The following is a 27,508-nucleotide window of genomic DNA, read 5'->3' on the forward strand; positions in this document are numbered from 1 at the left end:
CATACATATACACACACGCACACGCTCACGCACGTACACACAACACACACAGGACAGAACTCGTCAAGAGAGAATGACGGGACAACGATGATTGAAAACACGACTAGTCACCGACTCTCTGCACGTGTGATTGGATGTAGCAAGCACTCTCAACAGTCTCAACGCTGCTCTCACGCTGTCTCACGCTCAACCGCCCGCTTACTCGTCGTTGATCCGGCACGGCCGCTCCGAAGCTGCAGCGGCGGCAGCAGCAGCAGCATCGTCATCCTCCTTCCGCGCCGAGTATCGCGCCGCACGCCAAAGACAAGCACCGACAGCACCGCGCCGTCCGCGCACCGTCAACACCAGGAGGCGCTCTATACCGGGAAGCAGCCGCGCGACCGCCGTTCACGCTTCAAAATTCATTTCCACGCCGCGACAATCCACGATCACCTTGATCGCGACGTTGAAGAGATTCATCATTATTAATTTCTCGCGGCTTACATTACAGCGATTTCGTCCGATTAACATTAATTTATTTGATTAACTCAAGTGGCAGAATTACTGGAAAGATTATTTTTAGCTGTATAATTCTTTGTCCCTGATCTAGTCGATCTAGACTCTAGTCTGCGTTCTAATTTCCTTGAAACAGCAAAAAATTAATTTTATGTTAACAAAATTATGTATAGGATCTCTTCTTTTTAACCAAGATTCTTGCATTCATCTTTTTTTTTTCCAAAGCAGAGAACAAAAAAGGAAAGATGAAAAGTAGCTGGAAAGAATAGATCTTTATAGATATTATTTGACAAAGTAAAGTTCAAGAGTTCATCTCAGAGTCACCCTCAGCCTCTCTTGAAAACTGATCAAATCAATTTTTTATTTCTTAATTTCTTAATTTTAAAATATGCCAAATGTGATTTTTAGTCTTAATTATGAAATTAAAAAAAAGTTTGTTTCTCTTTCCGAGAAAAAAAATTCTTCAAAATTAAATTCATCTAGCATTAATCATTTCAGCAATTATTGCAGCAGCACTGCAACATTCTATGTACAATATATCCTAGTAAGCAAGAAATTTTGGAATATTTTAGTAACATTGCAGCAACAATTGTTACAACGTTGTAACGTTGCAATATTTCGAAATGTTTCTTACTTGGGATTGCAATAATATTGCAATAATATTACTGCAAGTTTCTATGTGTGTGTATGTATATATATATATATGTATATATATATATATATATACATATACTGTATGAGAAGCGACTGGCGATTCTTTTCTCTGCTTTTTAAATTACAATATGTGTTTCTATATTTAAAAAAGAAATGTCTTTCTTCACTTTCATCTTTTGGAATTTTTTCAATCTTTCCACCGTAAAAGGACATGATTATCATTATAGTATCGCTCTCTCTTCCACTCTCCTCGCACAAAGTGATTGCGGCGAGAAGGCACGAAAGGCTGTGTACGCGAGAGAAAGGCGGTGAAAGAGATTGACCAACGAGCGTTAACGAGGGCGCGAAGAGTGCCGAGAATTAACGACACCGGGGGGTTGCGCGACCCTCTTCGATTATTATCCCCTCGGATACATACGCGCGGGGATCGATTTGCGGTTCTCCGTTCCGCAAATTCCGGAATCCCGCCGCGCGGGGCCTCGTAGCGCATCGATTTTGCATTAGTTCCGAGCAATTTGCACGACGCAACGACATGGCGATGAGAATTAAATGGGTTTCCGACGGCTCGGATGATAGACTCCGCCCGACCGAGGGTCCTAGATTTTTCGGAAAATACGAGATAAAAAAAGGTCTACACGCGACACACACATGTATATGTCTTGTGTCTGTTTCTATCAATGTAATTTAATTTTAAGTTCGGTTCAACTAGTAGCATTTTCTATCGTAGCGCGTTTAAAACGAACTGGGTTGAATTAATTTAATGATGTTGCATGCTCTATTATTGAAAGAGAATATAAAATCAACCAATGATGGAACATGTGATTTCATTCCTAAGTCGATTTCACTACAATCAAAAACATAACTTTTTTGTGTAACTTTTTTTATCTTCTTCTGATTTTAAGAATTAGAAAAAGACGAAAATTAAGTTAAACCGAGATTAAAGTTAATCTACATTGATAGAAACGGATGTTAGGATGCATTCCGTTTCACGCATGATGTGCATGATGGATCATTTTACTCTTCATTAATATTCGGCCAACAAGGATAAAATGGTACATCAAGCGTGAAACAGAACGCACTCCTACGCGACAACTATGTAGATTCCGCTTTGAATTCGATCTAAAAATAAGCGTGCCCTTCCACAATAAAGAGAGGATGGACTAATCACCTACACCGCACCCATTAAATCGATCCAATCTCATCCAACTGCCATTAAACTTAAGTCAACTTGACTTGGCAAACATGTGAAATAGAACGGCAATGACAGTGACGACAATGAAGTCTCACGTTCCCGTGTATTCTCTTCCTTTGTGTCTGCAATAGCGTCTCTTATCACCAACTTGGGATTCATTTCAACGACAGTTGACAAGAAAAATCGTGATATAACGATTGAGAAATCGCAGGTCGCGGCCCTCCTAAAAAATATTTGTTGCAGATTATCGCATTTGAAGGAAACAAGGAGAAAGGAGAAACTTCAATGGGTTGCATTCCCGTATTCGGATTAAGATATAATGAAATGTAATATTAAAATATTACGATTGTATTATTATTCTTAAACACGCAATCTCTACTATGATACAGACATTCACTCTTACATCGTTTACGACTAGAAACTTAAGATTGTTCGCATACGCAAATGGACGTGATAATTTGGTATTCATTTGATATCTATACATTTCCCATTTATTTTATTAGGCCTTAGCGCGAATAATAGGCCTTGAAATCAAAAGTATTATCAAAAGCATCAAGTAGACGAGTGAAAAATATTTATCAGAAATTGTTATCTTGAAATAAATTGGAACCAAAATGATAGCAGTTATTTGAGAGCAATACGTATTCATCTAAATATTTAAATAAAAATGATTCTTAAATAATGGGAAAAACACTTCATAAATAACACTTATTGTTTAAAGAACGTGATGTGCCGTGTAAATATAGTGGAAGTAAAAAATTTTTATATTAGAATATAAGATAACATAAATATAATATATAAAAGAGATTTTTTTTGTCTTAATTTCTGTATGTTTACAAATCTATTATGTCGTCGTTTCTATTGATCGGGTCTCCCTTGAGCAACGTCACAATCATGCTAAAGAGTAAAACAACAATAAATATTTTCCATTTCTTACTCTACTACTATGTAAAAATACATATCTTCCATATTTCTTTTATTATGTATAAATTGTATTTATGTAATACTTACCAATAAAGATAAATGAAAAAGAATATAATGCAATATCCGAGATGAATCATGCAATCACGCGTGTATTTCTTCAGCTTGCTGCGATTGTGAATCTCTGTAGGATCATAAACTCCCATATTACCACTGGGAATACTAAAGTACTCGTAAAACAACCAAATTGACATCGGTATGTTCATCAGCGTTAATATAAACTGTCCGTGTATCAATAAAAGAAATACCACAAACGTATGTCCTATCAACTTTGGCAAAACTCCCTACAAATGAAAATTAATGATGAATAATTTACATACACCACATTTATATACAGGATGTCCCGTTTTTGCCAATCACTTTTATGTAGATAGAGCGGATTAAACTGAGTCAAAAAGTCCTCTACTATTTTGCAATTTTCGCAATAGTTAACTAGATCAATTATTAAAAATTACCAAATATTGGTCTTGAATAATTTTTTACTCAAATACTATCACTTTATAGAGAAGTTGCGAGAGACAAAAATCATTTATTTTCTTCTCATAAAGTTCTGAGAATTTTTTAAGAATTTTTTCAAAATTTTTTTAATACCGTATTTTCTCATGTTGGTAAAAATAAGAAAATGCAGTATTAAAAAGTTGATAAAAAATTCCGAAAAAATTCTTATTATGAAGAAAATAAATAATTTTTGTCTCTTGCAGTTTTTCTGTAAAATTGATAGTATTTGAGTAAAAAATTATTCAATATTTGGCAATTTTTAATAATTAATATCTTGTTAACTATTGCGAAAATTGCAAAATGGTAGAGAACTTTTCGACTCAGTTTAGTCCGCTCTATTTATACATAAAAGCGATTGGCAAAAACTTTCGGGCAAATATCCCCTGTATACACGTGTGTACATACATACAGATGTCTCACAACTATCGAACTTCCTCTTAAGGATATATTCTTGAGGTAATTTTGAGACGAAAATCCTAATACAAAAATGTCGAGGCTACAACAGTTTTTGAATTATATAATTGGTTAAAAATAGTGTGTAATTCGAAAACTATTATAGCCTCGATATTATCGTATTAGGATTTTCGTCTTAGAATGTTCAAAAGAATCCAGAAATAATAATAGACTCTAAAAATAAAATGGTTTTTTACTTATAAGCATTTAAAATTAGCTAATAATTCAAAAAATTATTGTAGCCTCGACATTTTTGTATTAGAATTTTCGTTTCAAAATTACCTCAAGAATATTCCTTAAGAAGAAATTCGGTAGTGTGAGACATGCTGTGTGTATGTATGTATGTATGTGTATATGTGTGTGTGTGTGTGTGTGTGTGTGTGTGTGTGTGTGTGTGTATATGTTTGTATATAAATGTATATATAAGATATGCTATATGATATATATCATACCATGTTTAACTTGGAACAACATTCTTGTGCATTCAGATAATCACACTCAAGATCAGACAGAGTTATAATCTTTACACTTCGGTCAAGGAAAGTAATGATATGTGACATTAATTAATGTCTAATAACAAATTCAATTATTTGCGTTACACAATTAGTGCAAAGCTGTTATACATGAAATTAGCAAAATTAAATGTAAATATAAATATTTTAAATAACTAAATATCCAATAATGATATTGTCATATTATTTAACAGAATATACATGTATATATTATTTCATTGTTGATTGTCACTGCATTCAGATACTTATATAAAACAGCCTTTTTTTTTAATGTACACTAATCTAGTAGTAACCCAGTAAAAAATACAATATAACACAGTGAATCATTACATTCTTGTTTGTCAACATTAAACAAGGATGGAATGGTTCATTGTGTTACACTGACTGTATTCCAAATTTACTACCAGCATTGAAAATGCTACAGTTTACATTATGTGTTACACTATAGATTTTCAGTCAATTTTGCAATCAATTCACTAGCAGTCAATTTTGGAACACAGCCACTATGTTAGCTGTCTCTCGCTGGAAAGCATCAAAATTCTGATTCTTTCTTGCTTGTGCAGGCGGGAGGAAGATTTGAAATTGGCGCCATTGCATCGCTGCCAATTCCAAAATAACCTCTTATTGCGAAGAAAGTCTCATGCGTAGAAAGGCTATCGTTTCGCGAGCCCAGCGTTGAAATTGTCAAAAGAGATGGAATGAACCTGGGTGACAAAAAGGATACATAATACACCAGAAGAAACAGCACACAGCCCGTTACAAATAGTGCGATTACGAACAAAAACGGATCCGCGATTAGGCTCATGACGCTGCTGCTTCTGCGTGAGAACGCTGCTGAATGCTGATCACATGAGATTCGCGGCTTCAGTGCTTGATAAGTGCCTCTTCCGAATATTTGTCAGTATCTGTCAGTATTCGTACTCGAATACTCGCTCACCGGTTAAACTTTTGCTCACTTTTGCCGTAAACTTCCGGGATATCGTTTACGATTATTAAAATGCACACTTCACAGGGTTGCCAATCGCCAACGGCGGCCAACGCTCAATCTCCTGCAATATCCTGCGATGTCACGGATGACAGACCATCCCTCGCCCCTCGCATTTACGCAAACTCCAATTAACTTTTACTGAATAAATTACACAAAGTTGATCAAATCTAGAATTCCTAATAAAAACACTAATCATTAAATTGCGAATTCCAATCGTTTTCGAAGAACAAATCGATCGACTTATTATGAAAGATTCATTCAAGAATTTGCAGAAAGTGTGTGAAAATCCAATACTTAATCGGCTTAATATATGTATGTATGTACGATATATTCTTAATGGAATAATTAATTCGATTTTTATCAATTTCAAACTATTCTTATATCAATCATACCAACGTGCTGGTTTTAAGTTAGACTGGCCATTGGCGATTGCTGCGCATGCGTGAAAAATGTAGGAATATTGGCTCTAATTCTGTTGGCCATTCTGCAACATATCCGTTGTTCGAAAAATCAAACGAATTTTGTGTATTATTTGCGTGTGTACAGTAACGGAGGTTTGTGTACTCCGTAATTCTCCAGCGACTTTAAACACGGTGATGCCTGACAGTTATGGAGTTATGGGAAAAAGTTATCTTAGAATGGGTGAGTAGTAATTTTACGTATAAGCGCCAAATATTATACACACAGTGTCTCTGTGGTCTTTCGTGTATTCACAATCACACAAACGTCGAATTCTCAATTTCACAAATGAATTTTTCATACCTTTTTGCTTGTATTCTTTGCAATTTTTTTATGCAAATTTTTAATTTTAATTAAGTATTTTAATTATTTTATGATCCTAAAGTTTTAAGAACAACTTTTTAATTATGTTTAATAGAGAACTCAAGAACAAATGTTTCATAGACATATGTTTAAATTTACAGATCAATTGTCTGGAAGTGCAAGACGAACCAGTGAAAAATATAATAGAACTGCAAGATGGAATATTTTATATCAATTTCCTAAAATTAATGTGAGTATATTGCAATGCAAAACCTGTTATCTAAGCCTATTGTTATTCAATTTATTATGTTATAGAAAATGGAAGAAGCTCCAGGATTTTAATCAAGAGCATATTATAAAATTTATAGAAGGCAAGTAAATTCTTGTTTTTCATATTGCTAGTTTTCTAATTGTATCATCTGCAAGTTTTTGAATTTGAAAAATAAAAATTGAAGTTAGTAGGAATACAATACTAAGTGGAATAAAAATTCCACTTAATTTTTAAAATTTTAAGTGATATATATATAACTAGGAAAATAAAATTTTATTACATTGTCTGTTTACAGAGGAATATCCTACTTTTAAAGTTAACAAAGATGATAACGAAGAACATATATACATTGCATCTTTATTATTGTTACATTTGTGTCGAGTACTTTTTGCAATACATCAATCTCTGCAATATAATATGTGTGACAACTTGAGAAACGAAACACAAATTAGAGTTAAAGCCTTTCTCGAAAGTGTTCTACCTATTGGCAAAGATATTACCAAGGAAACTATGAAAGAAGTTATTATGGAGGTAGAAGATACGTCAACATCTATGGATAATTGCAGAACACCGCGAACATCGCCCAGTAAGGAATTTTTGAATTCGCCTCTAACATGTTCTGGACGTAGCAAAAAAATTTTGATTGAACGGGTTCGAGAGTTGAGAGATTTGAAGTGTAGCTTGGCGATAGAACGATTTACTAATGCGGATTTACGGGATGACATATTAGTGCAGCACAATAGAATAAAAAAATTGCAAAAAAAGCTTGACGAAAAATCTGCGAAAATAAAGGAATTACGAGATGGACGGTTCAAGCCAAGCACTCCTCAACCATCTCGTATACAAGAAGATAATTCACAAGAGGATTATTACAAAAGATATATTAATGATATGGAAAATCAATTGAGTAAACAGCAGGATGAAATTAATAAACTGGAGACAGAGAAAGATGCTATATCAAAGGAATTATGTTGCACGCGTAGAACATCTAAACATTACAAGGAAAGTTTTGCAAACTGCGAACGGTCCTTGGAATCTTTAGCAAACAAAATTGAATTAAAGGACAGAGAACTGATAGAACTTAGAATGCACAATGAAGAATTACGCGCGCATATGAAAGAATTGAATAGAAGTACTAATCCAGAACAAAGTTTTGAGGTTGAAGATCTATCATGTCCTGTCACTCGATCATTGAACACTAGTGAAGTTTTAAGTACTGTAATTGATATTCAACTCCAGGAAGCCAAAGAAGAATCTGCTATATTGCATGCTCAAGTTGATTCTTTAAAAGGAAGATACGATCTTCTTATGAAGGATTATAGAGCTGCAATAGAATCCAATAGAGATTTACAAGAAAAGGTAAAGACTCTAGATAGAGTGCAAGCAGAATTAAATAATGTGCAGAAGGAATTGGATGTATCAAATATAGCTGTCGCAAGTTTACAGGTAGAAAAAGTCTCTCTTGTTACTCAAACTGAAGATTTGAAAAATTTACTTTCATCTAGAGAGAAAAAATTGTCTGAAACAGAACAATCGAATGTCGCATTGAGTACAGAATTGGAAAATTTGAAATTAGACATGAAGAATTTGAATGAATTATTTGAAAATGAAAAAACAAATTCCTCACATTTAAGCATTACTTTAGAACAAACAAAATCACAGATAACAGAACATCTTGCATGCATTCATAAGCTTACCGATGAAAGAGATTCGTACAAATCTTCTATCGAAAATTGTAGTAAAAAATTAAGAGATATTTTACATTGTGATAATCAACAATTTGTAGAAGTTAAAACTGATAATTTAAATAATTCGACGCTTAATCTTATCGATCTTACAAAATGTATTGAAACAATGTTACATAACTGCAATATAATGCGCGTTTCATATGAAAGTGATATCGAAAAATTAAAAACAACAATAGGTGAAACAAATACAAATCTATGTAAGCAACAATTAACCATTACAGCTTTAGAAGAACAAAATAAGCAGAATCTTGTGGAACTAACTAATATCGAGGAAGAGAAGAAGCAAAAGGATTTATTAGTAAATGAACAAAAGCAAATTATTCTTACATATTCACAAGAAATCGAAGTTCTAAAAGAAATTAAAGAGGAGAAACTCGTTTTGGAACAAAATTTAACAAATCGAGAATCACTGCTGAGACATACTATAACACAGTTAGAAGAGCTACAGAACATAAATAAAGATCTGAAATTATTAAAAGAAGTAACTGAGCAATATTCTGGAGAATACAAAAAATTTGTTAAACTAACATTTGAAAAATTGCAACATGAATATTACACATTGCATCACGATTATCATAAAGTACAACAAGAAAAGGAAAAGTTAGAGTATAATTTCAACTATAATAAGGAAGAATTATCAAAAATTCAAGTAATAAATACTACATTACAACAAAACTTATTAGAAAATGAAGAAAAAATAGATACTTTAGAAAAGAAGGAAAGAAGTCTCTTCACTGAATTAAATGAATACAAACGCAATGTACAAGAATTAAGAGATATGAATCAAACGTTGGAAGAACTATACGCAGTGATGAAAACTGAAAAAAATAATAAATTTGAAAGTCTCAAGTCGGATTACGCTAAATTATTACTCGAATTGAAAGATGCCACTGATAAGATAAATTTATTACATCAAGAAAAGAGTGATACAATGTCGCAAATAGGATTAAAAGAAGCACAAATTAACAAGTTACTTTTAGATGTTTCAACTTTAAAATCAGAAAAGAACGATTTAATGTATTCTCATAAAGAAACACTTGAAATGAAAGATAAAGAACTAGAAATAAAAGAAGAGGCTTTATTGACATTACAAACTAAAATGGAAAAATTGATCAGCGAAGCAAATGTGACGGAAAAAAAGATGAAAGAGATAATTATTAATCTTCAAGAAGTAAGATCCAGTCAGGATGCTGTCTTGGCAACTCAAGAAGCAGCTCTGAAAGAAAAGTGTCAATACATAGAAGAACTTGAAGAAAGATTTGATAATTCAAAGGATATCTTGAATAAAGAACTTGAAGAAACAAAATTATCATTACGTGAGTGCCAAATTAAATTCTTTGACTTAGAAAATCAACTTAATAACCAAAATAGGACAATAACAGAATTGCAAGACATGCTGAAAACAATAAATGTAGAACTTGAAACTAGTAAAGAGTATTGTAAACACATAGATGCAAGTCAAGAGGAAATTATAAAATTATGTCAAGAATTGGAACATCCAACCAAAAATTTAAATTCTACGATTACAAAAACGTGCTCAGACTTTGATATACATGATGTATTGCAGTATGAGTGCATTAATATAGAGAATAAGTATAAGTGTATTAATATAGACAATAATGCAAATATCTTAAATCTTATTAAGACGACTCTTGATGAATTACACAAATCTCAGAAAATTATCTCGCATTTATCATGTGCAAATATAGAATTGAATGAAGCTTTGTCAAAACAAAAAGTACTTGTAGAGAATAATGTAAAAGATAAAGAAGAAGTTTGCAGTCTCAAGAATAAAATACGAGAATTGGAAATAATAGCACAGAAACGAAATAATTATATCAAGAGTCTCATAAAAAATAAGGAATCTTTGCAAGAATCTTTGCAGAAAGTTTTCGCTATGCGCAATGATTTAGATACTATTTTAACATCAACTAAACAAAAATGGAATGAAATACTGACAAAGTTTCAAAATATTTTTTACATTGAGCATCCTATTTGCGATGAGCTTAAACAGCTTCAAATTAAAAAGACAAATCTTGAAGATACATTGTTGAAATGTCAAATTGATTATTTAGAGAATATCAAATCTCTATCTGACATTTTATGGGAAAAGTTCCTATGGACAGAACAAAAATTACATGATACCTATTTATGTTCAATACATGAGAAGGAATGTTTGGATATACTAACTAATGTAGAAGAAGATCAATTTTCTAATGAGAAAATGGTAATTAATATGGAGCTGGAAAAATATAAAACGCTGCAAACTGATGTAATGAAATCTGAAAAAGAGATAGAATCTTTCACTGCTTTAATTACTTTTTGCAATAACAGTTTAAAATTTGGTGAAATCAAGAATCAAATAGAGATAGAAAAGAAATTACAAAATCAAATTAATCAGTTGACAAAGGAAAGAAAAGATCTAAAAACTAAAATGGACACTATGCGTTCGAGAAATATAAAATTAGAGAAAAATATCGATGATCTTAGAACGGAAATGAAGAAGTTAAAATCAACGGAGTCAGCGCTGGTGGAGACAGCGTCGACGGAAATTAACTTAACCATCTCTGAAGGATCTGAAGTGCAATCCCTAAAAGAAGAGTTAGAACGTTTGAAAGAACAGAATCAACAGCTATATGAAGAAAAAGATGAATCAAGTAAACTAGCAAAACAAAAATTTGACAGTCAAATAAAAGAAATACATGCCAAATATGAACAAAAATTAGAAGATATCAAACAACAAATGGTAAGTAGAAAAATATCTATATTTTAAAATTTTAGGACTCATGTTTCACATAAATGTTACTTTACGTTAAATTTACAGAAAACACTCTATGATGAGCAAATAACGAAGTCAAGTAAGGATCAAGAGAAGATTATGCAAGAAAAGTTGCAAAATCAAATGGAAATAATGTGTTACAAGCAGAGAGATGAACTTAACAGATATAAAGCACACGTTGGCGATTTAAGTTCACAACTTTGGAATGTGGGAGAAAAACTCCTAATCGAGCAACAAGAGAAGGAAAATGCGTTACAGCGTGTAAAAGTACTAGAAACTAATTTTAAAGAATTCCAAACAAGCAAGCCAATAGCCACAATTTCGCGTAAGACTTGCAAGTACGCACAACTATTTCTTAGATAAGAAACATATTGTAAAAAAATTGTCAATTTAACGATTAATTAATCTATTATAGAATGGAGAAACAAGAAATGTTACCTGAGAATATACAACAAGCACATAAAGTAACAACACTTATAACCGAAGAAACACTCGAAAGGAGGCACAGTATTAGAAGCATGCAAGCGATGGGCAGTATATTTAAAACGGAGGACGAGGAGGAAGTCTTTGATAATGTTTATCTAAGTATATTTCGCACATTATAAATATTTCAACATAGTTGATAAAAGATTAAATTTAATTTTTCTATGACATGCATTAACTGATGTTCTCTCTTTCAGCTGATATGAAAAGAGGTAATTTCATGCCTATCACAGATATCAATCGTTTGTCTGTTTTACAAATGAGAAACTCTCTCTGTAAGCCTCACTTGAAATCTTCTTATCCAGCAGAAATGCAATTTCTTCCTCCAACTTTGACTGAAGAAGAGATTAAGGTAAGTTTCTTTTTAATGTATATTACGTCTTTGAAATTCTTATTGAATGTATTAAATATTTTATCTCGAATAATATATGTCTTGTTCATGTTTTTTGTTTTTTTTTTTTGGTTTTTTTTTTATAGACGGGTTCTTCAGTAGAAGAAAATTTTAACGATAGTCTTAGTCAAAGTCTTCTTCCAGAACAGAAAGCCAGGAAAAAAGATAGATCTCAGGTAAGAATAATGTCTATCGCGTTTTATGAAATCATCTCTTAAATATTTGCAATACTTTCAATATTTATTGATATCATATAAAATATATAGATATCATATAAAAAACCAGGTCCTCCAACACCAAGCAAAAATGGAGGAAAATTATCATTGCAGGTATTTGCAGCATATCTTTGTACATGCTATTACTGTGCATATTCTTTGCACACAGTTACAAAAAAATCTGTTCAAGAATTCGCTAAAACTGAAAGAATAACTTTTTACGACGCTTTTATTATGCAATCGTATCATTAGAAAATTATTACTACAAATTTGTATAGGGTAATGAAGTAAGAAGCCCAAGTTCGCGTATATTGAGAGAGCGAAATGTGGATAGAAGAACCACGACTACTCCTCATTCGCTGAAGAACATATTCTCACTAAAACGACAAGATGAAGTGAGTATAAAAAATCAATGTAAAAAAATAAATATAAACAATTTTATATCAAGCGATATTAATATGTTAAACATATTTTTTTAATAGAATGCAACCAGCACGCCAAAACGCAGACTCAGTAATCTTTTTCGCAAATCTCGTTTACAATCGGATCGCTGAATAAATATTGTAGCCATATGATTATGTATAAAAAGTAACAATATGTGTTAGCATAACAATTAAGAGTTTTATAACTACAAATTATATTCTCTTATTTTACATAATTTACATGACATCTGCATTATTTATTTAAATATTACGGATGTTATGTAAATTATATGAAATTAAGTAGCTATAATAATTTTAATCTATGACTATTCTTATTTTTTGTCAAATATATATTGGAAGAAAATTGAAAATTATTGTAACTTTTGCAATGATACGTGTAATAATGTGTAAATAGATTTGTGGCACATAAATAATATTTTATCAATTTATATGAAACATTCAAGTGTACAAAGCATTATCACAGAATGTACAGGAAAAGCAAGATATAAGTATATCAAGTTTACCATGTGCCTCTACAATGCCTTCACAAATAAAACTATTAAACAATTTTATCTATGTTGTATATTTATTTAAAAAAGTTGTTAAATGGTTGATAAAAGTAAGATATTTTTTTTTAATATTCATTTTTATATAAAAATGAAATATATATATTGTATTATTATAACATGAATAATGTAATAAACTCAATTCTGAAAACTTAAAATTTTTTCTTTTATGTAATAACGTATATGTTATAACGTAATGTCATCTGTCGAAACATATTAATACTTGTTCTATACATATATAAAAGCTCTATGTATCTACATAAATTAAGTTGAGATTAGATTTGTGTAATTTTCAAATCGCGTAACTGCTTTGAATACATATCACAATCCAATCGTCTAAATTTAAGAATATGAGAGAGCGAAGCTTTTAATAATTAAGATGTCTCCTACTCAGAATCAGATTCCTGTAATTTAATTTAAATCAATATATATCATGTAACTTATAGCATTATGTTCATATTGTAATATTATTCGAACTTACCATATATTGTCCCTCAACATATCTTCCTGAGTTTCTAGAAGTTCTCCGCAATTCCCTGTGCTCTACATGATCCTGATTTCGCCGTCTATTGAAAAATTATGTTCCGTTTATTTTATAATTTCAAAATAGATACATGACAGCATACTTACGATCTTGACTGGATTTGTAAAGTTTTAAGTCTGTTATCAATATCATGTGAAGGACTCGTCGAAGTATCTTCTATGGCTGCTGTAGGAGACGTTTGCATTTCTGCGGTGTTATTATTATCATAGAAAGCATTTGTTTTGGCTCCGCGTATTACCACTTTAGTAACTGGTAATCTAAAAAATGAAATGATTAGATAGACATTTATTAAGTAAATATATTTTATAATTTAAAAATGATCTATATTTCAATTGATGCATTACTTTTTTCTACTCATATTTAAATCAATAAAAATATGAGAAAATAAATTACTCACTGATTTTTCCGTGGACCACGCTTTTTCTTTTGTTTACTGAAATAAAAATGCCCATTTTCAGGTGGAAGTGCAATTATTCTGATTACTCGAGATAAAGGGACAAAAATATCAAAATTACGAAAAATTGTCAAGTGCATATATATGATCGATTTGTATACTAAAATATATATGTATTTAGAATTTTTTAAAAATTACTTTTTAATAAGTAAAATATTAAAATCGAAATAACAATATCAAGAAATGATATAGATGACACATATAGAATGACACATATTTGTGAGTGGTGGATATAGAGAACGGCGTGTCACATGAAGAGGAACATAGGCATCATTAATTTTAGGAAATATGAAGCAAAAATGATCAATTCTTTTATTTTGCTACATGTTAGTGATTAATAAAATATGTTTTTTTTTGCGCTTTTTAATGACTCTTTTTAATTTTGATAAAGTAGGATCTAGGAGCGCTGGGAACAGAAGGTCTTATTTGAAGCAATATTTATTCATATGTCTATATCACACCAATTTGTATTATTAATATATAAATAGAATACAAAGTTTTTTTAAGCTTACTTGATTTTCAATCTCGATAAAATACACACATCGTTCTCTATGCACTATTTTTTCAATTACCTCAAAAATATGATACGATAATATTATATATTTGTAATAATCTCTTATTCTAGCAGAAATGCTTTGTTGTTAAAACAAGCACGAAGTATAATAGATTACATCGAAAATATACAATTTTTGTCCCTTACATATAGTTTTAAATATACACGATTGATATATAATTTTCATTTAAAAATATATTCTTAAATTCTTTTAAGGTCGCCTGAATCAAGCGGTTAGGCTCACTACTCATGCAAACATATATGTGTATACAAAAAATAATTTTTTTTTAAATATTATGATTTTAAGTAACAATAGATATTTACAAATTAAGCACAAGCATGCAGTTATACTGCAAGCAGATCGCAATTTTTTAAATAAAAAAACATACAACTAATGATTCCACATTCTCTCTTTCTTCCTCTTTCTCTCACACGCACACTTTCTCAATAGTGCTTTAAATTTTCTAATATTTCAAAATTGTAAAATTATGATAATTATAAAATTTCGTATTTTAACATATCAAAATAATAGAGTTTTTAACAGTATACATCGATTCATCATACATAGAATTCATTCTTTTTCATAAATTTATCATAGCAATGAGTCGTAACATACTGAAGTTTTACAAATACATCATAAAATTAATAAAGCATTAATGAAAAAATGGCAATAAAATAAAAATATTATTAGTAATGGGACTGCTACCACTATTTCTACAGAACTACATTTTGCAAGCAACGTTACTATCTTATAGCAATAATAAAAGAAGCACATTAGTATGTGCATAGAATTTGCGCACTTTTAGTTTTATAATGTATATTGTCTACGTATATATTATAATATTCTAATATAATATTTTTTTTGTTAAACTTATTAGTATGATCTTAATTATAATTACAAGTAACTTATATGTAACTAGATAACACAAAGAAAATTTATTAAGCACTTGAATATTGTTACAATAAAAATTAAATGCTTTACTAGTTGCTACAGTACAAACTATATATATTGTACACATATAAATTATAATATATAATTATAACATATGACTTGAAATGCAAGTTACACACAATATGTAACTATAATACATATGCACATATAGGTAGATAATATAGTTTGCATTGCAAAAGCTAAAATATTTTGTTTTTATTGTTTTTATATTCGAGCGCTTGCCAATTTTTTGTTATCAAACAGTTACGTATAACAATTATTTTCCATTATTTTACAGTATAATTAAGATCATCCTATAACAAGTGTAACAAAAAACAATATTATATTAGATTTTCTCTATATTCGGGTACTTCCAACTCACCCAGCAAGTTCGTGATCAGAACCTTCGTCAGGTTCATCAGCATCTTCTTCTTCTGCAAAATAAATATTATTGTTTAAACGATGAAGAAAACAGGATAACTTAAAATTAATACTCTTATTACTCTTAATGCTTCTATAATTACAATCATAAATGCAATTATTTCTGCAATTTACGATGTTTCAAGTTCTCAGTTCAAGTCCAAATCCAATTTTACAGTATTACGTTATTTTAATCTTGCATGAAAACAGCAAGAAAATAAAAACTTTACAGTATTCAAAATTATGATACATTTACCAATTTCTTATTCAATTAATTTTGAAAACCGGAGTTGTGTCTCATGAATATATACATCGAGTATTTTTCAAAATAATCATAGTGACACAAAATCTTTTACCTGCTAAATCTTTCTTGCGTCTTGTGTAAGCTCGTTTACTTGTAACTGGTACTTGATCAGTTTCACCATGTAATAAACTATTTCTGTATAATAATAAAGGCTGCCAATCCTCTCCTCGTGAAGATGGCATTCCAGCTTGTAGTCGTCTATCCAGAAAGTTGAGTCTACAATTGGATACATCATATTAAAACTCATAAATTTGAAGAAAACTATTGGCACAAATTAGATGTAAAATATAGTACTTACACTAGACGTTTATCTTGTTTGAGAAGTTTATTCGTGAATTCTGACAGTATTTCCAGGAACGGTAAATTCGGTGGTGGACCTGTAGGATCCTGTTCGATACCATCTGGAGGAGTAATGACGAATAACACTCCTGCACGATGCAAGGCCGTAATTGCTTCACGATTTTTCACAGCGTCCAAACCAAAAGATAAAGCAAATCGTTTCGCGAGTTCCTAGACGTAATTAGATTTTAGCATACTTTTATCTCATTGCATTATAAATTATATATCGATAGTTACATACCTTTATCGCGGTAAATTCTTCGCTATTTCTATTCACCTTGCCCTTTTCAGCCATTATCTCATTGTATAAAATATTTAAGCTTTGTTGCATCGTTAATGCACAATTCGTTTTGTTGATGTCTCTCGCTTTCCCTAATGTGGTTTTAATAATATCGCCATAGTCGTTGTAATATTTGACGTAATGTTTAAACACATCTGCCGCAGCTTTCGTGGGAATCATATTATATACGATTAACTTGCAGTAGCCAGCCAAAAAATTTCTTCGTTTATGTAATTCTTCGATTTTAGAATGTTCATCATGTTCATCTGTGAAATAAATTCATTTTATATATTTTTCAGTAAATTTATTTAATATATCACTCCTTTATACTCTTCAAAAGTACATTACTTAAAAAATTAAATTTCACAGAAAAGAGGAAAATTATTTTACAACTTGACAAAAAATTATTGATTAATCAAATAATATCGCTAAAAAGAATATATCCTTAATGTGGTCGAATATCATTTTTGTTATTTTTGTTTACAATCTTTAAAAAAAGGACCATCTTTTTTGAGCCAATTTCTTTATAAAATTAAATTCATTTTTAATAATTGATAGGATAATGTTTACTTAACTTGTTCATGATAACACGTAAATATGGTTTTTTTTTAAATTTCTTTATAGTGTTATGTATTGTACAAATAGACTGTATTTTCCTACTTGTGTATAAAATAAAATAACATTCTTCTAATAAAAATCATTGATTTAATAATAGAGCTATTGACGAAATCTAAACATATAATTTAATTATAACAAAACGTGTCTGTATGACACATAGACTCATGTTAATGACTAAATGCTCTCATATCAAATTACTTAATTGTCTTAATTTTTTTAAATCACTATTTTATCAGCCTTAAAAAATTACCGAGTAATTTATCATAATTTACAGGATAATATTTATTTATATATTTATTGTCAAATTGGGTCATTTTCATCTCTAGTTGAAACACTGAACTGTCTAATAATAAAACATTTTCCTATCAAACAAAAAATCTAAGTCTAATTCCTAGTCTTACTGTCTCGCATATAAAAAAAGATATTATTTTCCACTATGATATAAATAAGAATTAAAATAAATTTTAAGATATATAATAAATAAATCGCTGTATGCATGTTCGGAAAATAAAAATAAAAATAATCAATCACCATCTTCCTCTTCGGAGAAGACATATTCTTGTATAAATCTATTGAGCATGTTTTGCATTGCTTGATCCGGTTCATATACCAACTGATGCATCAAGGGATTAGTATGGGTAGTCAATTGGTTGCAGAATACTACTAATAAATCACATATGGTATTGTATGCAACTTCTCTTAAGATCGGCGATGACGGCTATTTAACATTACAAATATTATTTATAAAACATTTTATGTTTATAAACATTTAATGTGATTTTGTTCTCGAATTTGGGTAAAAATGATAATTACCGTGCTGCTACTATCACCACTGACAAAATGGCGCATCAAACCTATAAACGAATGCAGTCGTTCATTCAACTGTCGACATTCATTCTCGCCACGACTACCAGAGTCTACAGCTTCCATCAAATGATGTTCGCCCCACAAAATAGCGAAGAAGCATGCGCTTATGCAATATTTAACTGCCTTAGGTGGTAGGCATCTGCGTATAAACAATTAAAATTAAAATATATTTAAACATATTTGTATAGTTTCATAAATATAAGGAAAATTACTTTGAAGGGTCCTTTGCATCTTCAATATCCTTATACAATGAATCCCATATACCCCAAGGATTCATATTGTGACAGGAATAAAATATAGAAACTTTTTTGAGTGATTGGACAACGTTAAATATTTCATCTTCGTCTGGCTCCTCATTTCCTTCAATCAAATTTCTATATTCGTCGATCGCCTCTTTATATTTATTTACGATTGAATCAATTAAAGTTGAACGAGCGACGTCACACCTATAAGAAAATAATTTGAATACTGAATGCTTTAATATATACAATTTGAAAAAAGCGATATACATACCTAGTGAAGATAGCATGACCTTCCACGCACATGTGTTCCAATGTTTTAGACGCTGTATCTAAAACTTCAGTATCATGCATTTTTTCTACAATCCCGTGAATTTTACTTAATAAAGAGTCTAAATTCATTTCCTGTCTAGATTTGGTATAAATATCTAAATCGAAATATTGCGGGATTGCGAGTAAATTTGCCAATTTTTCGGGATCCGCTCTGTACTTATCAAGTAACAGTGGTAACGTTTGAATAAAATGTTCTGTCAATTTTTGCTTATCATCGTAAACTTGTTTAAGTTCTTTCACTGACAGAATTTTTCGAGTAGGTCCACGGCCGACTGGTGCTTCGCCCGTAGCAGCCTGTTTTATGCAACACACCATCAATTCAATGAGGGATGTTTCTTTTTGATTATCCAACGCTTCCTCATCGGGACCAGCCTCCTCCAATAAAAGATCCGTCATACATTCCCAATCCTTCATCATTTGATTAGTTTCGATCAGAGAATCAACTAGATATGCCCCGTGTTCGTGTAACTCAGATTCGATGAAGAACAGAACAAGATCACGTATAAGTGGCGTATTCGGTAATCGTTTCTTACCACGTCTGGTCTTAACACTCGCCATAGTTATTTCGTCCAGACGGAATAAACGTTCGTTCAAAAATTCACCGGCCGCTTGCGCGACCGCGCGATGCGAGGAATAAACAAGCTCGTACACATGTTCGCAGTCTTTATCAGTGAGGATTTCTCTATGATGTTTCAAGATTGAGATAACGAGTTTCACAGCCTGGACCGCCACATCGTATTCTTTGTCTAACGTCATTGCGACGATTCTGTCTTTAAACTTACTTGTGAACAACTCGAGTTTCGTTTTTAGTTCCTCTGAGGCATACAATGGTTGTAATGCCTGTAAGCATTTTAGTCTAACTTCTCCAACTTTATCATGTAAAGTCCAACCTACAAAATTCAAACACGAAAATATAATATGACTTTTATTTTCATTGTGTAAAAGTGAAAAAAAATATTATATACCAATATATTTCAAATAAGAATCATCTAAGAAATTTTGATGAAACTTCTTCATCCAGACTCCGATTTCTGCCATACAAATCGCACGTATTTCCGGCAAGGTATCTCTGTATCTATGAACGAAAACAGACTTGAACATGTATGTAAGCATGTTCTTTATTTCGTCCATATTCTCTTCCAATTCTTTTCGCTTTGCCATCAAAGATTCCAATCTGTCTGCTGCTCTTTTCTCCCGAGCCTTTTGTCTCTCTGCTTCATACTGTCGTTGCGTGTTGTCCAAATTTATAGATACAGTCAAAGCAACATCTACCAAAGCTGTCATTAATTTCATGGCTACAAGTCAAATTGTTTTATTAATACACATTCTGGAGTTCACAGTAAAATTTTATAAACACAGTTACTCAGTTCGTTGAAATTTACCTGCAAGCGTTGCAGTATGTCTAAACGCTCTTACTTGTGAATCTGACAGCCCAGTTAGTAAAGAAATAACATTATCCATTAAAAATTGATCATAAATAATCGAATATTGGCACTGTCGGACGAGAATTTGAACGAATTCACAAAAATTTGCACGGAACTTCTTCCACTGTTGTCCCGTCATTATCAACGGATATTCACCACTTTCCTGCAGAATAAAATTTTATAATGATAAAGTTACTGATCTGTTAAGCATTATAATCTGAGAAACATACTTCATCAAATTCCTCGGTCATCTTGCGAATTATTGCTACATGTTCCATGGTCAGTTGCATCTCGGAAGTAATGCGACCTTTGCAACCACTTGCATTAATAAAAAATTGCATCAACATAAGAAGGGCGTTCTCTCTGTTACTTTTATATTTTTCTATCCAGTCATCAACAATAGTCTGTCAAACAATTTTGTAAAAGATTTTGGTACACAGCTTTTCTTCGTGTACTTATTAATACATAAATCAACTTACAGTGAGCGACGAACGATTATTTCTAATAACATAATAAAGACTAGCTTCATCTTCTAAACTATGCGGATGGTGTGCTCTTTTATTACGTCCTCGTCCACCGCCACCTTTGCTTTTGCTGGTGGATAGTGGAACATAGTCCGTATCGATTTCTTTGTACTTAGGTTGCTGCACCACACCTCCTTTAAAAAGTTAAAGATTATAATTTTTCATATTATTTGTATGTTACAAGGTGTGTCCATAAATATTGACAAAATACACATTCATATATACCACGCATCCTGGCACGTGTGTTTCTTGTAATCCTCATGTTAGAAGCTGCTGGTGTTGCAGGAGCTTCGAATTGTGTCTGATTATCAAGATTTCCTGATTGTTCCTGATATTGCTGTTGAGTTGTACCTGGCGAACTGTAGCTCTCAGAGGAGTAATGTTCTGGACTGTAAATATACAATAATTAGTTAATACAATAATTAATTAATCTCTTATATGCAATTTTGATATAACAACTGACTGATTATGAAGGAATATAAATATATTCTTTTAAAGTGCTTTCTTTCTTTCTTCAGTTTCTATTTTTTTTTATAAGCAAATAGAAGATGACATTATCGTAGCAGATAAAGTTATTTATTTCAATAATATAACTATGTATACAAATAACATAACTATGTATACTAATTCAGCCACAAGGAACAAACTTAATAACATCAATTCGCTAATTGGATACTTACGTAGGATTGTGCAGCGGAGTCTGAGATGGAGTCTGATTGTACGGTGTATACGCATTGTAAGAATCGTTCGCGTCCCCGCCGGAATTGTCATTCATGGGCGTCAATGGTGTCATCGGCGTATCATACTCCGGAGGCACCGGATCGTCCATACGGATCCGCTTGCCTCCCCTTCTGTGCATCATCGTGGCGTTCTCTAAGTTTTAGTGCGTCGTTCCAGAAAGATTTCGTGCCCCCAGGAAAACGCGCGCTCGGCCGCGATAACCGCGCGTTAGGTCGCCATAACCGCGCGTTAGGTCGCCATAACTGCGCGCCAGAACCGTACTTTGCCGAGAATCTCACTAAACGTGTCGAGACGCACCATTCGGATACTTTTGACAAAGCGAAGGCTATTCCTCGTGATTCTTGATGGTGTTTAAATTTAAACTCGTTTTTAGCATTCAGTGTCCTCCCTTTTATTATTGACGCCTGATTTCCGATACAACCGTCCGCGATGTCTCGGAATGTCTCGATATTTAATGTTCGTCAATTAATGCCAAATTCCGTTGCAATCGAGATAAGATGGGGACATCTTGAGACGCGTCTCGACGAATGATTTTCATTGGTCGTCCAATTGAGAATTCCCTAGATATGTCTAGATTCATGAGAACGCGCCCACCATTTTGTTTGACCCCCACCATTTTCCTTCCAGCCGTAATTTGAATTGTCTGTCTCTTTTCTCCTAACGCTTCAGTGATCGTGTCGGAAAGGACGGAGAGTGCATTATTCTATTGCATTATTCTTGTAAAGTACGTTCCGTTATGCGTTTACAGCGCTTGTAAGTATCATTTATCTTTGTTTAATATTCGATAAATCGGATAGACAACAAGGATGATATATATGATTACAGCACGGAGTGTGAAAACAAAACACTTCAGTCACGATTCACGATCCTTCGCGCGCGGTGAGGAAAAGTGGAAGCGCTTCGCGCGCGTGCAAATGTGCTTATGATTGCACAGAAATTTCACCTGAGTCATCCAGGTATCAATTTATACTTGTTTAATATTTAGGGAACAAGAATACTCGGGTTAAAGTTTCTGAACGCGGCTTAAAAATAACGAAAGTAATTTGAAATATGTCTAATGCCCGTTTTTACCGTAGATTACTTTTTGTTTTTTTTTCTAGTTCTAAGAATTCGAAAAAATGAAGAGTAAATTAAATCGAGATTAAAGTCTACATTTGTGGAAATAGAATCAAGATTAAAATGAAACTACATTAGAAATGGACATAAAGGAGGGCGAAAGGTCTGCTTTCTAGTTGAATTACATTTTTGAAATTTAAAATGAAATAGATATAATTAATATGTTTAATATGTTTAATATTCGATTAAAGTGAGAAAAAAAATTCTAGTGGAGGAATAAATAACAGATCGGAATAAATTCCTTGTAATCTACAATTAATATATTTTGTTGATTTTCAGAATGTGATTAGCTGATTTTCCTGAAGAAGTTTTGACGATTCCCTTTCGAGACGCCGAACATCGATCGTCATGGCGGTTGTAATCTGATAAAATTATTTTTCGAAGATCGGAAGGGTAAGTCTGTTATCGATGCAATAATATAAGACGCCTGCGCTCTTTTTCAGCTCTTTTATTACTCATATACTTTCGTTGTTATAATGATACGTAAGATTATACAATGATACTCTACAAGTTAGTTTTGATAAGAAATAAGAGAGGCGCGGATTCGAAAACGTTCGCGCGGACGCCGACTTTCCCGAGAAAATACGACTTTCGTGTCTCAAAGGTGATCTCGGTTAAGTCCCGATTAATTTAATCAGCGATTTATACCAGATCGGTTAAATTGTTTGAAACAAAAATTTCTAATTCCAAAATTGTCCCTAATCTTTTTTTTTAAATAACATGTTAATAATTTAACAAAATTAATAATTTGACAAAATGGTATCAAGTAACATCATTTCGTTAAGTTATTAATTTTGTCGAATTATTAATATATTGTATAACAAAAGATTAGAGACAATATTATATAATTAGAAATTTTGTACTGTTAATAAGTTGATCACTGATTAAGTTAATCAAACTTTTAATTTGCCCTTAAGAAATTCCCCAATTACAGCACTCTCCTCACCCAAATTTTTAATATCATACTACTTTGGTTTTATTAAATAATTTTATATTGATCTTTTTACGCGTTCAAAATCATTGCTCAAAAAATTACAATTCTATATATTTTTAAGTCATATTAAATCATTATAAAAAAACCAATTATAACTCATACAAATTACAATACATTCATAAGTTATGATAATGATCTCTGCGAACTAATTGATGTACGATTAGTAATTATTAATCGACGTTAATATCAGTAATTAGGTGATTTAAAGGTGTAAGCGAAAAGTCGGCATTTTTGAAAGAGCGAACGTCGATCGGTTAATCTGCGGTACAGAGTAAGAAATGTACAAAGCGGGCATGTCTCATTTTCTTCTCTCGTGCCGTATTCGCTTAATTGCCTACCTTTTTTCTAAGTTTATATGGTTTCACGAATAGTGTTACTTTCTTTCTTTCTTTTCGCGCATTTGCTTACGCTTACCGAAATCGTCACTGATAAACGCGCCGCGAAATCGCCATGCGAACGGAATCCTTAAGGCAGTCGTTATTAAGTACTATGATAAGTTTTGGCACTTACAGATTTACGATTGCACTAATTGCGAATGGTACCGGCCGCGCTCTCCGAGAAAACGCCTATCTTCTACATTATGTATAACATATGTATATTTGATATCAAATCTCCGCTGTGTGCGGTGCAACGAGAATCGCAATCCTCGTGATTTTTTTTCTATGTTAGCTGCGCTTCCTGGGACGGTATTGCTATTAATTTGTCGATATTGCTCGTAATAACACTCGACATTGTTTACTACGTTATTATCGTTCAAAAGAATTTTACAAGAATCTCCCTGCCTACACATCGCGTATACACATATCTGTCTACAAAACTTCGCTGTACCATTTAGTTTTACTTCGCTACGAAGGCCTGGAAATGTTTTTGTCGTCATTCCTTTTGACGATGAAAATTAGTATGAAAAATGCCCAAAATATAAATATGCATGAAAAGAATAATTTTGTTAAAGTATCTAAAAATTGAGATAGATACAAATCTGAAAATAATTTTGTTACACCATTAAAATTATTATGTAGGAAACTCGTGAGCAATGCTGTAAAAAGTTTTGACATTCTAATCATTAGTTTGAGCATATCCTATTCTATATAATATTATTTTGATATCCCAACAAAATTTATTCTCAAGTCTCTAGTTAAATCTTTAAATACTTTAGCAAAACTGTTCTTTCCATGTGAACAAAAAAGTGGCAGTGCTTTAATTCGGAAAAATTTATTCTTGTTCGCTTGTGAGTCACACGTGACGTTGTACACGAGAAATGTTATTGTTTTGACAAATCACTTTAGCTCGAGTAAAGCGACGCAAAACTGTTGATGTTACAACGTTGCGATGTGCTCGCATCCTTTAAATTTAAATGTTAATATTAAAGCTTTACAGCAAGAAACACAGTGTAATACAATTGACACAATGATCATTTCATCTTTGTTTAACAGTGGCAAATAACAAGAATGTAATGATTCATTGTGTTACACTGTGTCATCTGTGTTTTTTACTGGAAAGTATCCTATATGTCTCAAAATTTGAAAAGAGCTAGATATTTTGTATGCTCAGGTTGCTACAAGCCGGTTCTATACCTTTGAGAATATTAGACGGCAATTGTCGCTTGCCTTAGTAATAAAAATAGAACGCAGTTTCAATGTTTAATATTTTTCCATTTTAAGTGCAAATGTGAAGATAAAACATGTCTTGCTTATTTGTTACTTGATTATACGGTTTACAAAGTAATTTAATATGAAATGTAATGTATAAAAAATATTCCGTAATTCCGATAACAGAGAAATTATTTCAGAATAACATTTTTGAGAGATAAGCTTAAGACTTAAGCTTAAAGCAAAGCAATATTAATAAGCGAGATTGAAAATTTGATCTTATTAGTTCAGATATAGGTAATATAAATAAAACTGGCACAGCGAATGTTCAAGAACATGAACGGTTCGTTAAAAGACACAAGAAGAAGAAATGTACGTAAACGACAAATCATTGGTAACTGTTCCGTGTGTAATATTCTTACGCAAGCCGTGACCTTTTTCCACTAATAAACAAAAATTTTAAAAAGTAGCTCTCTATTCTCACATATGAGAAGCAAGGCGTTAGTGACGTTTCTTCGATACTGCTCGCCTCGAGGCACGTTATTTTTCATGGACGCAATGTGTTCAGATAGGACGTAAGGATCAATAGCTCCTTGTCCTACCTTCATGGTATAATAATCGATGATGAGAGGAATGAAATTCAAACAAGGCCAAAATCCGTGTGAACGGTGACGTCGCAGTTGTTGGGTTTATCGGCGGCCGCCATGTTCACCTCTACCAAGGTATCCACGCTGTTAATCGGGCAGCCCTTGAGGATTTTCTGCGCCGCTAGGCTGGTGAACTGCACCTGCATGTCGCTGAGACTGGGATAAGAGTGCAAATCCGAGCCTCGACTCACAGTCTTCTCTAAGTTGGGCTCGGAGCCCTGAGGAGCTCGTTGCTGCTTTACCGTCTCGAGATTCTCGATATATACGTCATTGAAAGAGCCACCGAAACCATCATACGACTTGGTAGGTGACGGCGGGTTCGAGGCAATATTATTCTTTGAACCGGGATGAAGTAGATTGCGATAACTCAGCGCGTCCTTCGATAACGACAGGCTAAGTTTACGCGAATTGTTCATCGCGTCGTTGGTGTTCTTCGTGGTAGACAACGCGGCAGCCTCCTGTACCAGAGCGTTCTTGTCGACGTTATTAGCCGAGGCGTCGATCAAGTGGGCCTGACTATTATTCAAGCGGTTCGTTAGCTTCAGTTTGTTAGGCACTTCATCTTCGACTTTCGGTTTGTTCTCCTTGTCAGATTCCGATAGCAGAAGACTCGTTTTTGGATCTTTCGACGTGTAAAGTGACGACGGACGCTCGGCCTTGATCGGTTTGTTCAGCTTCTCGTCATCTAGTTTCGATTTAAAAAGCTTCTCGTCATCCACCCGGGTTTTGTAGGCCTTCTCGGCCACTAGCTCTCTCTCCTGCTTCTCCTTGCAATCGATGACTTCCTTCTCGGCAATCTTCGTCTTCACCGTGCCGTTCTCGAAAGTGATTACGGACCTCATCGGTGAGTTATTCTGCTGAACGTAGATCTTCGTGCCAGGCGAGCCGGAAATAGTCGTCGTACTAGTCGTGTTGGAGGCCAACGTCACGCTATTCTGTATCGTCCGTTGCTCCTGTGATGGGCTTAGATTGGTGGACACCTGAAGAGTTATCGAGTTCTGCGCCTCTTGCAGAGGAGTCAGCGAACCTTGCTGAACGACTTTGAGCGGTGACGATTTCGTGGACAGTGTGGCCGTTTTCAATGGCGAACAAGTTAATTTCGTGCTGGAAATTGACTTGCCGCTAGAATGAGACGAATGACCCGACGAAGTTTTTTGCAGCACCTTGAAATACAAATTTTT

The 27,508-nt window shown here is 32.7% G+C and overlaps 4 protein-coding genes and 1 long non-coding RNA gene across 11 annotated transcripts in view; 2 read left to right on the top strand and 3 right to left on the bottom strand.

Moving 5' to 3' along the window:
- Positions 1–2,668: 2,668 nt before the first annotated feature.
- On the bottom strand, positions 2,669–5,808 carry cnir (cornichon-like protein). The gene is made up of 4 exons (XM_011068140.2): positions 5,510–5,808; positions 4,726–4,794; positions 3,353–3,606; positions 2,669–3,238 (listed from the first exon to the last, which is right to left on the bottom strand). The coding sequence occupies exons 1-4, from the start codon at positions 5,588–5,590 to the stop codon at positions 3,175–3,177; spliced, it is 468 nt and encodes a 155-aa protein (XP_011066442.1). The 5' UTR covers positions 5,591–5,808; the 3' UTR covers positions 2,669–3,174.
- Positions 5,809–5,813: 5 nt separating this feature from the next.
- mud (mushroom body defect) lies at positions 5,814–13,416 on the top strand. 6 transcript variants are annotated; one of them, XM_087409776.1, is made up of 11 exons: positions 5,814–6,089; positions 6,184–6,415; positions 6,697–6,785; positions 6,851–6,906; positions 7,102–11,300; positions 11,379–11,671; positions 11,749–11,918; positions 12,014–12,168; positions 12,294–12,383; positions 12,474–12,536; positions 12,701–13,416. In XM_087409776.1, the coding sequence occupies exons 2-11, from the start codon at positions 6,383–6,385 to the stop codon at positions 12,899–12,901; spliced, it is 5,349 nt and encodes a 1,782-aa protein (XP_087265902.1). In that variant the 5' UTR covers positions 5,814–6,089; positions 6,184–6,382; the 3' UTR covers positions 12,902–13,416. The 6 variants fall into 6 exon arrangements, with proteins under 6 accessions (XP_087265902.1, XP_087265900.1, XP_087265901.1 ...); XM_087409774.1 differs by having other exon boundaries at positions 6,188–6,415; XM_087409775.1 differs by having other exon boundaries at positions 5,814–6,085.
- Positions 12,859–22,437, bottom strand: SA1 (stromal antigen). The gene is made up of 18 exons (XM_011068137.2): positions 21,921–22,437; positions 21,466–21,629; positions 21,196–21,374; positions 20,947–21,120; positions 20,675–20,879; positions 20,258–20,587; positions 19,234–20,182; positions 18,933–19,166; positions 18,667–18,859; positions 18,385–18,571; positions 17,197–17,501; positions 16,915–17,126; positions 16,669–16,832; positions 16,275–16,326; positions 14,352–14,387; positions 14,041–14,211; positions 13,892–13,976; positions 12,859–13,814 (listed from the first exon to the last, which is right to left on the bottom strand). Exons 1-18 carry the CDS (start codon positions 22,100–22,102, stop codon positions 13,797–13,799), a joined length of 3,840 nt encoding a protein of 1,279 aa, XP_011066439.2. The 5' UTR covers positions 22,103–22,437; the 3' UTR covers positions 12,859–13,796.
- Positions 22,438–22,592: 155 nt separating this feature from the next.
- The window catches only part of LOC105153360 (uncharacterized), an 85,639-nt gene continuing 80,723 nt past the window's right edge, over positions 22,593–27,508 (top strand). Inside the window, exons 1-3 of the long non-coding RNA XR_847090.2 lie at positions 22,593–22,734; positions 22,807–22,937; positions 23,377–23,490. This is a non-coding gene — a long non-coding RNA (uncharacterized LOC105153360). The remainder of the gene's footprint in view (positions 22,735–22,806; positions 22,938–23,376; positions 23,491–27,508) is intronic.
- The window catches only part of knockout (Stork-head domain-containing protein knockout), an 80,380-nt gene continuing 76,401 nt past the window's right edge, over positions 23,530–27,508 (bottom strand). For both annotated transcript variants that reach the window (XM_011068135.2, XM_011068134.2), the window contains exon 8: positions 23,530–27,490. In XM_011068135.2, the coding sequence (XP_011066437.1) occupies positions 26,321–27,490 (1,170 nt within the window). In that variant the 3' untranslated portion in view covers positions 23,530–26,320. The remainder of the gene's footprint in view (positions 27,491–27,508) is intronic.

Source organism: Acromyrmex echinatior, chromosome 9 (assembly GCF_024713525.1).
Source record: "Acromyrmex echinatior isolate Ae372 chromosome 9, ASM2471352v2, whole genome shotgun sequence".
NCBI classification, from domain to species: Eukaryota; Metazoa; Arthropoda; class Insecta; order Hymenoptera; family Formicidae; genus Acromyrmex; species Acromyrmex echinatior.

What these genes read in the sequence shown, in the direction of transcription:
- SA1 (XM_011068137.2), bottom strand. Translation starts at nt 22,102, where the DNA reads ATGATGCACAGAAGGGGAGGCAAGCGGATCCGTATGGACGATCCGGTG. An exon ending in TTCTTATTTGAAATATATTG is followed by an intron (nt 20,183 to 20,257) that starts GTATATAATATT and finishes TGAATTTTGTAG; the next exon opens with GTTGGACTTTACATGATAAA. An exon ending in AAACAAGATAAACGTCTAGT is followed by an intron (nt 16,833 to 16,914) that starts GTAAGTACTATA and finishes ATCCAATTGTAG; the next exon opens with ACTCAACTTTCTGGATAGAC.
- cnir (XM_011068140.2), bottom strand. Translation starts at nt 5,590, where the DNA reads ATGAGCCTAATCGCGGATCCGTTTTTGTTCGTAATCGCACTATTTGTA. An exon ending in TGTTTCTTCTGGTGTATTAT is followed by an intron (nt 4,795 to 5,509) that starts GTATCCTTTTTG and finishes CGAAGTGTAAAG; the next exon opens with ATTATAACTCTGTCTGATCT. An exon ending in TTTTTCATTTATCTTTATTG is followed by an intron (nt 3,239 to 3,352) that starts GTAAGTATTACA and finishes TTTACTCTTTAG; the next exon opens with CATGATTGTGACGTTGCTCA.
- mud (XM_087409776.1), top strand. Translation starts at nt 6,383, where the DNA reads ATGGAGTTATGGGAAAAAGTTATCTTAGAATGG. An exon ending in AAAAAGTTATCTTAGAATGG is followed by an intron (nt 6,416 to 6,696) that starts GTGAGTAGTAAT and finishes TTAAATTTACAG; the next exon opens with ATCAATTGTCTGGAAGTGCA. An exon ending in TGACTGAAGAAGAGATTAAG is followed by an intron (nt 12,169 to 12,293) that starts GTAAGTTTCTTT and finishes TTTTTTTTATAG; the next exon opens with ACGGGTTCTTCAGTAGAAGA.